General features: G+C 55.8%; 1 protein-coding gene across 1 annotated transcript; it reads right to left on the bottom strand.

Annotated features, from left to right (window-relative positions):
* Positions 1-1,935: 1,935 nt before the first annotated feature.
* Positions 1,936-5,787, bottom strand: LOC135441675 (maestro heat-like repeat-containing protein family member 2B). The gene is made up of 7 exons (XM_064701224.1): positions 5,666-5,787; positions 5,272-5,386; positions 4,962-5,099; positions 4,585-4,761; positions 4,301-4,456; positions 3,752-4,147; positions 1,936-3,582 (listed from the first exon to the last, which is right to left on the bottom strand). Exons 1-7 carry the CDS (start codon positions 5,785-5,787, stop codon positions 3,568-3,570), a joined length of 1,119 nt encoding a protein of 372 aa, XP_064557294.1. The 3' UTR covers positions 1,936-3,567.
* Between the last annotated feature and the right edge of the window lie 4,690 nt (positions 5,788-10,477).

Raw genomic sequence — 10,477 nt, 5'->3', positions numbered from 1 at the left:
CCAAGGGCAGCCGTGGGCCGCTGGGCTGGCTGAGGATTCCTCCTCTTCTGCCGGCTGCCCTGCAACTCCTGGCAAAGGCCAGCAGTGTGTGCAGCACTCTGGGCACCGGGGCAGGGAGCCGGGCTGCTCGGCAGGCTGGAGCACAGGGCAGCTCCTTCAGGCCCGGCACTTGTGCCAGGGAAGCGAGGCCAGCGTGAGGCAGGGACAGCTTGGCAGGGCCCATCTGCAGGAGCCAGCGCCTCACGCAGCTCTGGGAGGAAGCGCCTGCAATCCTGCAGTTCTGCACTGAGCCAGAGCAAAGGTGTGAGATGCAGAGTGATTGGCAGAAATATTCAGGCCCACCAGGCCAGCCTGCTTTGTGCTCTCCGGCGCACAGCAAGCGCTGTGCAATGCAGCTCTGAGCTGCTGGGAGAGAGGCAGTCAGGGATGTGCCTGAGGTGAGCCAAGGGATTAGCTGAAAATATAATTAGGATAATTGAAAAGTGCAGATGAGTTGAGGGGCACTCTGGGAATAGAATTGGGATAGTAGAAGATTGCATGTTTTAGTTAAGATTTTAAATTGAGGTAAGAAACTAAGTTAGTAATACAGCTAGAAGAAATCTAACATACCTTAGTTAAAGAGTACCCAATATATTACGAACATAAAGCTAGGAGTGACAGGGATAGAGGAAGCAATTGTGAAGAAGCAGAGACCATAGAAATACCTTGCCTTAAGAATAACTGAACAGTTAGGAGAGGCTTGGACCATGAGCAGCAGGTCCAAAGGTCTTGCCAACTGGCCATGGGAGAAGAGTTCACCATGAGGAAGACGGCTTTCTTCCTCCCATTTCAGAATCCAACCACTCCCTCATTTCAGAATCCCACCAACCCAGTAAAGGGAGTAGAATTGCACAGCTGTAATAGATATTCAGCTGATAAAAATGCGAAGCAGGCAGGTAAGAATTATGTATTATGGGTCCTTAGAAACCTAATGTAAAACCTTTTCTGTAGAAATAGCAGGAGTCTGCAACACCTTGCACGTGTCTTTGGAAACTAGTTCACATGTGTCCAGCACTGCAATAAATACCCTTCTTTTCTACTATAATTAGTTGAAGAGTCATCTGTCTATGCTTCAAGGGTTATGGTGGAGCAGTGACCTGATTTGGAAGGGAGCAAAAGAGTTTCTGCAGGCAATTTTTGGAAGAGATGGAAGGCCCTTGTGACTGAAGGGAAAGCTATTTGGAATGGAGTAATGATCTCAAAGTCCATACAATTGTATCCTTGTGTCTGAATTTAAATCAGAATGATTATAGATAGCTTCATGCAATTTGTCTACAAATTTATCAAAGTCTTCATTCTTTCTTTGACAAATCTGTGTAAAAGACATAGTGTGTAACTTATCTGGAAGTGCAAGAATAGCATTATATGCCAGTTGTTGGCTCATCTGCAAGACTTGATCAATGCTCTTAGCCTGGGCAGTGGCAGTAGCCCAGGGCCCCTTGCCAAGTAACTGTTGTGCTGTTGAACCATACAGAGGATCACCCTGCACTCCAGGTCTTGCTGCTTCTTGAGCACACTTTTCCTCCCAGCTTTTATGAAACATCACCTGCTGATAGGGTGGCATTCTAAGTCATATCATGGTATGCACATCAGCTGGAATTAATGTGTTAGATGGAAAATATACTGCAGAAGTGACTGTGCATGTTGGGAATTTCAACCAAATTGTGAAACTGCCGCTCTCAACTTTTCTAAAATCTTCCAATCGAAAGGTTTTCAACCTCTACTTGCAGCATTAGTTACTACAGGAAAAGCTTCTACATCATTGGAGAGAAAAGTCCCTTCTACAATAGCTTCTGGAATAACTTTTTTCTACTTTCATTTCTGAGCTGCTTCTATTTCAGGGTCACATTCCAATTCTAATTCCACATTCTTTGCAGCGTGAGAGGGAAGATTTTGTTTAACTGGCTCGAATGCTGGCTCAGAGACAGAATGGAGGAGTTTTTGCAAGACAATGGCCATATTCAGCCGATGCACAATCCAGCCTGCTTGTAATAATGGACAATGTACACCTTCACAAAGAATGAATTATGGACATGTTCAGAATTTGGGTCGGTATATCCTTGAAAAAGATACAAGAAGAAGAGTCATCAGGACTCAGCAAGTTTGTCAGCAAGCTTGGCAAAGTGAGACATGGGTGGGCCAGACAACCACAGCAAGATGCATAAAAAATTAGATGATCCAATCAGAATTCTAATTAAGATGTGTGAACACCTAGGATTAACCAATCATGTATTAGCTAGAGACACGTGGATAGCAGAGACTTATTTTAAACAGAGTCTTTTAAAGGATAATAAATTTGGCTTCACTAGATCATATTGGTTATGGTGTGATGTCCCAGAACCTCCACGCCCTGCAGCCTGTTCCCGCAGGAGGCTCTGGTGAGCCCCTTCCAGGATGCTCCGCTGTGCACACAGCCCTTCTCCTGCCCGCCCAAAACACTCCTGGGACAGCAGGACACAAGCTGGCCGGCTCTGGGCTCAGCACATCCCAAACAGAAGGGCAGGAAGACGCAGCGGCTGTTTTGCAGCCCTGCCCAAGAGAGGTGAGAAGGGTCTCCTCCCTCTGGTCTCACTTGGTTGGGTTTCTGACTGGGCCTGAGGCAGGGGCTGCCATTGCTCATTGTGGGGAGACCAGAGTTGCCAGAACCACACCGAAGGTGCAGGCACTGCCTGACAGCGCTGCAGCCACTGGGACCGTCGCGCCTCCGAGTCTCAGCCACTCCCTGCTGCTGCTGCTGCTGCTGCTGCTGCTGCTGCTTTTAGGTGCACCCAGAGCTCACTGTTAGGCCACGACGCTCTCTGCTTCTGCCCTCTTCCTGTCCCTGTGTAGGGATGGAGCACTGCTGTGCTTTCAGGAAGCTCTCTGTGAAACCTTCCAGCATTGCAAGCTCCTTTGCCCTCGGTGGATGCCTGCCATGGAATCCCACACAGCTGGGTTCACAGCACACTCAAGCTGGCTCTTGTAAAACCAAGGGTCCTTGTTCCCTTCAGCGTGCTCAGCACGACCTTTAACTGCACGGTGCTGTGCAGCTGGAGCAGCGGGACAGGCACCTTTGCAGCCTGACTGCCCTTGTTCCTCTCTGCCCATGCCCGGAACACAGCAGGCAGGAGAAGGGCAGCAGGGCCCTGCGTGTCCCCAGGCTCAGGATTTGCGTCGCTCCAGCTCCACGGAGACACGGGTCAAGTGAAAAACCCAAACTGTTTATTAAGGGAAAGCAAAGGTAAGGGGTGAGCTGGGAGGCAGAAAAGGGGATGGGCAGGGCCTGAGGGCTGCAGGGAGGGGGCTGCCAACAGGGAGAGAGATGGCAGGAGCTGCTGGAGCTTCCCACAGGCTCAGCTCTGAGCAGCCAGAGCCGTGCCTGGAGCTCCAGCTGGTCCATCCTGTTCTGCAGGTGCTCCCATCTTCAATGGGCACTTGAAATCGCTGATGGACGCTGGTACATCTGATCCATCAGACAAAGTCCTGCAGATCTTCCTTCAAAGATCAGCTGAAGCAGTTTGCTCAGGCACGATGGACTCTCATCTTCCTTCAGGGTTTGAAGAGCTGGAAGAGAGAGGAACAGAGCCAAGGTCAGAGGCCAGATTGAGGAAATCCAAGGAAAGCCTCCTGCCAGGGCCATCCCAGCTGGCTGCAGTGGCCCGGGTGAGGCTCTCACTGTAGCCGGGCAGCAGCTGGGCCGGGGGCAGGGAGGGGCGCGGGGCTGCTGGCTCACCCATGAACCTGAGGGCTGCCTCTCGCAGGGTCCTCTGTGGGCTCTTGGCTGCTCGGCTCTCGTCCTGCAGCAGCTGTGGGGAGCGCCAGCAGGGAATGCTCGGCACAGGCTCAGCCCCTCGGCCGGGCTCTCCCTCCCCCAGCACCGGCCGAGCCGGCCGGCACGGCACAGGGCAGGGAGCAGCAGGGTGGGCGCAGGCTGGCGGGCCCTGCTGCGGTGCTGGGCAGGGCCACAGCTGCCGGCCCCCCACACTGAGCACTGGGGGCAGGGCTCGAGCTCCCGGGCTGTCCTTACCAGGCTCTCAGCAAACTTAATCCGCCACGCCTTTATCAGCAGCTCCTCAAGGTCCCTCCTCCTCAGGAAGCGTGCCGCACAAAGCAGGGCTTGGAAAGAGGCCTGGAGAGCGGCAGAGAGCTGCAGCTGGCACCAGAGCCTAGGGCACAGGACCTGTGTCCCTGTGCCACGGCCATGGGGAGGCTGGAGCTGTGCCAGGGCAGGAGGCGGCCAAGGCCCCTGCCAGGGATGTGGCACCGTCACACAAAACCTCACCTTGGCCACGTACAGGTTCTCATCGTGCCAGCGCAAGAATAGAGGGAGCAGGCTCTGGTTCACAAATGTCGTGAGAAGCTCTTCCCCCTCTTCCACTACCAGCTCCATCACCTTGCAAAAGAGCTGAATGGAGAGCAGCTGCACGTGGCTGTTGTCCTGGAAGGAAAGGAAAAGACCTCAGCACCAGCTACTCCAGGCCCATTGAGGCAAAGGCCCAGAACTGCACAGAGCACAAAGTTTCCAGGTAGCATCCAGTGCCCTTGGCTGGGGGCACAGAGCCTTACGTTCTCAAAATGTGGCAGGAGGGACTCAGCCAGCTTCAGGGTGGTGACACTGGGTAGCAGGAGGTCTTTGTCCTGGAGCGCATGTGTGAGCACACAGAGGCTCATCCAGACCACCTCTGCATCTGGATCAGCCAGCTGCTCCACCAGGTGTGGATAGAGGCAGCATATTCCTCCGGCCTGTGCGCAAGACCAGGCTGTGCTGTGAAGCCGTGAATGGCCGCAGCACCAACAGCTGCTTGGGGCACTGGGGCAGCTGAAGCAGGAGGCAGGAGAGTTGGGAGCAGCTGCCTCTGCTGCCAAAGGCCAGCCAAGCCCAGAGGTCTGCGTTGCCCAGCCCCACACTGCCAGCGTGGCTTCAGCCACTGCCCCCTTCTCACCAGCGAGGGCTCCTTGCTGAGCACCACGAGGCCTCTGAGCGCCAGGCGCAGCCTGCCCCTGCACTGGCTCAGCAGGTGCCTGGATACCACCAGCAGGGCACTGGGACCATGTTTGCTCAGGTCCAGACACTCCAGGAGCTGAAAGGCACAGGGCCGTGATGGGGGAGCCGGCCGGCAGGAGCCCAGAGCCTCACAGGGCTGGGCCAAAGCAGCAGCAGTGGGTGCGGGCAGCCTCCCAGGCGGCTGCAGCTACGAGAGGCCTGAGAGCTGGCAGGCAGCTCAGCCAGGCAGCGCTGGCCATCAGGCTCACCTCCACAAAGAACGCCAGGGCAGGCAGATCCCAGCAGGGCTGCTTCCCGACGAGCAGGCTGAGCAGGTGTGAGGCCATGTGGGGACACAACGGGCTCAAGCCACGGCGCATCTCCCTGGCAGGGGAAAAGGCACCAAGGCTTTGAGCCGGGTGGGCAGACCTCTCCCAGGCGTGGTCTCACAGAGGTGTGATCTTTCCCCAGCACTCTGCAAGGGGACATGGAGCCCTTGGGAGGCAGCTGCTGCTGGGCATCCTCCTCTCCCAGCCTTTTCCAGTCTGCTCGGCCCTCCCTCGCTGACAAGGCCCTCTCGCTTACAGCCCCAGGGACTGTGTTGGGCACTCTGGGCAGGGGGCACAAATGCTGACGGTGGCGGCGGGGAGTAGGGGATCTCACCTGGCCAGCAGACCCGCTGCATAGTGCTGGGTGTCGGCACAGAGCAGCTTCTCCCAGACCCGCTTGTTCTCCAGAGCCACCAGCTTCTTGTCAAAGCCCAGGCGGGAGAGCAGAGCCTTCATGGTCTGCACTGCAAACCTGCGTGCCGAGCAAAGGCCAGGTCACTCTGGGAGTGCTGGCCCTGGCCATGAGGGCGTGGGAAGGACAGGGAGACTGGCACCTGTGGGGATGGCAGGGAAGGCCGTGTTCTTCTTGGCAAGCTCTCCAGAATCTCCCAGTTTCAACATCCCCTGGCATCTGCTCTGTGGTGGTGAAAATTTGCAATAGCAGAGCCACAAACAGTTGGGGAGAATGAAGCAGAATGGCACAGTGCCACTCACACATGGGGGCAATCCTCCAAAGCACCAGAGTTGCCTGCAAGAGACAAAGCAGCCCGAGGCAGCGCTCAGTGCCAGGGTGTCCATGAGGCAGGGCCCGAAGGGAGACGCAGGGGGAGCACGCGGCCTGCTGCCCCTGAGCCTGCCCCTAGGCCAGCTTTGAGCCCAGGCACGGAGCTGCAGGCTAGGGAGAGCAGGGAGAGCTGCTAGAGAGGCAACCAGGAGGGCGAGCAAAGATCAGCTCCAGAAACTCACAGCCAGGGCAAAGACAGCCTTGTCTCCACAGGAGAAGCTGCTATAGGGCGGCTGCTCCTCCATGGCAGAGAGCAGCGCTGGAAGCACCTCCTGGGCGGCCACTCCGGATGTGCCGATGGCTCTCCACATCAGCGTGGTGGCTCTGTGTGAGCAGAGCTGTGCGTCAGCACCATGCCCTGTGCAGCTGCGTGGGGCCGGGTGACAGAGCCCCGGTGCCCTGAGGGGCAGGGAGGGAGCATGGCAGAGCCTCAGGAAACAGAGGGGCCCGAGGCTCCCGCAGCTCTCCGCCTGTCTGGCAGAGCCCACTGGACAGGCTGTACAGGGTGAGGGGCCCTACGGGCCAGTGAGCACCGAGCTCTCGAGGCACTTGTGCTCCGTACCTGTCACACGTTGGGGCACAGCATAGGAGGCTCATCACCACTTGAACAGGGTGTTCCTCTGTCAGGCTCAGAATCTCCATCTGCAGTCTGGCATCCATGGTGACACAGGACGCCAGTCTCTGGAGAATATTCCTGACCATGGCTTGCACCTGGAGGATGCAGCGTGGGGAAGACTTGGAGTGCTGTCCAAGGGAGCAACTTGCCCAGCTTCCCCCAAGAAGTGCTTGCCTTCCCACCCCACTGTAATGGCCTCAAAGGCTGAGGGGGTCCAGCGGATGTAGCTTGAGGAGCCACATGATCCTGGGAGGCCTTTAGCCCTGGCCCCATGTTGCTTAGCTGTGGAGAGCTTTGTTCAAACACGGCTTATAGAAAAAGGCCATGATCACATACAGCTGGTTGAAAAGTAAAAGGCAGCTGTAAGAAGCAAGTTCTCAGGCTTTTCCTTAAAAACAATAAATACCTTGTCCTTGGCTAAGGTATGAGAAAAACATGGTGGAAAACATGGAGTCCTTGAAGAGTGCTCAATAACAAGTCAACAGCAGGATGAGAAAAACAAGTATTAGCCTCAACAAGAAACCACAGGTATTGACAGCAAAGGAGGGGTTGGCGTGTAATCTGTAACCAATGATGAGCCTGGGTTTTGCAATATGTATGAACTTCATTAACACTACTATAAAAGTGTGTAAGCTGGATCAATAAATCTGAGATCGATGCTCATCAATCGGATGTGTGCTCGTTCTCCCTTCACTTTCATCACTTACCTGCTGTGGAGAAGCAGAATGCTTCTGGAAAATCTCCAGAGTGGGTGCAGGAGCCACAGTCAGTGATGGCATGGCATGAGTGTCTGGCATGCCCTGAGCCTGGGTGTGGGTGATGGCCATGCCCTCAGTCAGGGCCATGCCAGCCTCCGCCCTGCCCTGGGCCGTGTCCTGCTCAGAGGCTGCTGCGAGCTCCAAGGACGCTGAGATGGCAGCAGCCTCTGCCCGCAGCTGGCCAGGCCTGGAGTCGGGCTGGGCCGTGCCCTCGGTGCCGGTGCCACCGGTCTTTGTTCGGCCCAGGTGCAGAAACCTCCGCAGTGCCTGCAGCAGAAGGAAGGGAGGGAAGGGAGAGACGTTCCATGGCCTGCTCCAAGTGCAGGGATCAGCCGAGCACCACCAGTAGGCATGGCCCAGGTGGGGATGGTGCAGGTACCTGCGCTGCTCTGTGGAAGCGGCCACGGCTGGGCTTCTGCTCTTGAGTTGGGTGCCTGGCAGCATCTGTTGAAGAGCAAGCACAGCCAGAGGTGAGAGGCTGCAGGAGAGGCCCGAGAACACAGCCCAGCCGTGTGCTCCCAAGGCAGGGACAGCCCCACGGGAGCCCAGGGGATGGAGCACGGCCATTCGGGGGTGCAGCCCTAGTCTATCTCCCATCCCGTCCATGGGCATGTCCACAGGGATGGGATGGGATGGAATGGGATGGGATGGGATGGGATGGGATGGGATGGGATGGGATGGGATGGGATGGGATGGGATGGGATGGGATGGGATGGCGCCAAGCTAGCTGCGGGCACCGACCCTGTGGCCCAGCTCTGCCACTCACCCTCCTGTGGCAGCTCAAACGGCACCACCTCTTTGGTTTGATGTGCTGGGGCAGCTCCAAGGCCTTCTTCCTCCTCTTGCCCCCAGGCCACCTTGGGCGCTTTCAGGGGTCTCTGCTCCATGTTAATGATGGGATTTGTGAGGGCACCTGCAGAAGAGAAGCCTCGGGAAGGCCACAGGTCAACAAGTCCTGTGGTCTGGCCTCGAGGTCAGCTGCAGGAAAAACGCCTCCGAAAGGCTCCGGGTCAGACGGGAACGAGTGCGCTGTGCGGGGGCTCCTCACGGCACGGCTCTGTCCCGTTCTGCCCCGTTGTGTGTCCCCAGCAACAGGAAAGCTTCTATTTCCCACGTGTCACAAAGGGCCCTTGGTCACCGGATTCCGTTCCATGGCACAGAGACCGTGCTGCAGCGTGCCACCCAGGGCCCTTGCACACACTGCCTTCTGCCCTGGGGCTGCCCCCAGCCCAGCCAAAGTGGCCCAGGCTGGAAGGAATGCCTGGCCCCAGGTGTCTGAGACAGCCCGACAGGATCTTTAGGGAAGGGCTCAGACCATCAGCAAACGCTGCCCGGCTCTGCGGGCTCAGTCCTATCCCCATATCTTTCGCTGAGAGCATTTGAATTTCTAAATGAGAATCATTTGAAGGGAGGGGATTTACATTTTCCATTTCAGAGAAGCCTTCTGCCTTCATTAGCCGACACCTCTCTCTTCAAACCAAGACAATTGTTTATCATCTTGCAGATGCGCAGTTGCTGGGGAGCCCCGTTTTACACCAGGGACCTGGAGAACCATTCCCAGCAATTGGGAAAATCCTAGGTGCTCCATCCACCCATAGATGAGGTCTCCAAATGTGCCCCAAAATTTGGTCCGGCTCTTAGAGGCCTAAAAGAAGAAGTCCAAGTGACTTGATGATATTTTTCGGCCCAGAAAGCCCCGCAGCTGATGGCACACTTCACAATCAGCAGGGGACACAGCTAGGCCAAAGCCCAGAGCTCTGCTGGGAGACTTTCTCCTCAAATACCCTTCAGACAAACCTCCATGCAAGTCAGTTGGGAAAGTTTCTTCAAATGATACATTTTTGGCACATGACTATACAGGGTTATGGGAAAGATTCTAAAGCAGCTGCTCTGGAGTCAAAGAGCCAGCACTAAGAGTCCTTGTCATCTCTTTGTAGCTAAATCCCACTTTGGGGGATTTGAGGGAGTTTGGAATGAGCTAGAGAGCAGACCTCTGAGTGTTTTAGATGATGCCATTGTTTTTTCTTCTCTTCTACACAGACAGGAAGTGTGAGTTTGGCTCACATCTCCACCGCATGGCTCACAAGGCCGCAAGACTTGTACTTACGAGAGCTTTGAAGGGTTGCTTGGCCAAGAAGACACTGCCAACAAGGATATTTATGTTTTGCAGCCAATCCTTCAATATTTCGTCTTAGGGGCTCATGCTACAGTGTAAGCTTCCTTAGCCAATCATGTTATGACACACAAACCTACAGCAGTGCATCCTAAGCTCCTTGGTTACCATTGTAACTACTTTTATTTTTTTCTAGATCTTCAGCCCTAAAACTCTAAACTTTCCTCCACTTCAACCTTCCTCCCCGTCTCTCTGCTATAATAAACTAGAAATCCACATTCTCGCTTCTAGCACCTGAGTTTGGAAGTCCTTACCAAGTTCTCCGATCAAATCCTGTGTTTAATTCTACGCCTTGGCTTACAGGCCCAAAGGTCTGAGATTTCCCTGCATTTGGGTTTCCAACAACACTGATGCTGTTAGTTCCACAGTGCCCGGGATCCCTCTTGCAAGTCAATTCTGGCAGGAACAAGACGGCTGCGGGGGGGCTGCTTGTGGCCTCTGACAGCCCATTGCTCAGGGCTTGCCAGCGCCCCAGCCCCTCAGGCTCTGCCCCAGCCCGGCCAAGCTGCCCGGCAGCAGCGCCGCAGCCCCACAGCAGCTCCAGAGCAGCCCCATCCAGAGGCACCTGGGAGCCCTCAGCAAGGCAGCCAGCAGCACACGGGCACGAGGATACAGAGGGTGGTTCCTTCCTGGCACAGGGCTTGTGGCCATCTCCAGCACCGCTCTCACAGGGATCCCTGCAGCCCCGGCCCCTGCCCACCCGCTCTGTCACCAGCACAAAGGCTTCAGCAGTACCACCACAGGCCAAGGGGCTTCTGGCCATTTTCCCTTGCCCACTGCACGCCTGGGCAGCTTGCTGAGCCAGGGTACCCTTC

Source organism: Zonotrichia leucophrys, unplaced genomic scaffold, assembly GCF_028769735.1.
Source record: "Zonotrichia leucophrys gambelii isolate GWCS_2022_RI unplaced genomic scaffold, RI_Zleu_2.0 Scaffold_416_44749, whole genome shotgun sequence".
NCBI lineage: Eukaryota > Metazoa > Chordata > Aves > Passeriformes > Passerellidae > Zonotrichia > Zonotrichia leucophrys.
This window is presented reverse-complemented; position numbering and strand designations above follow the sequence as displayed.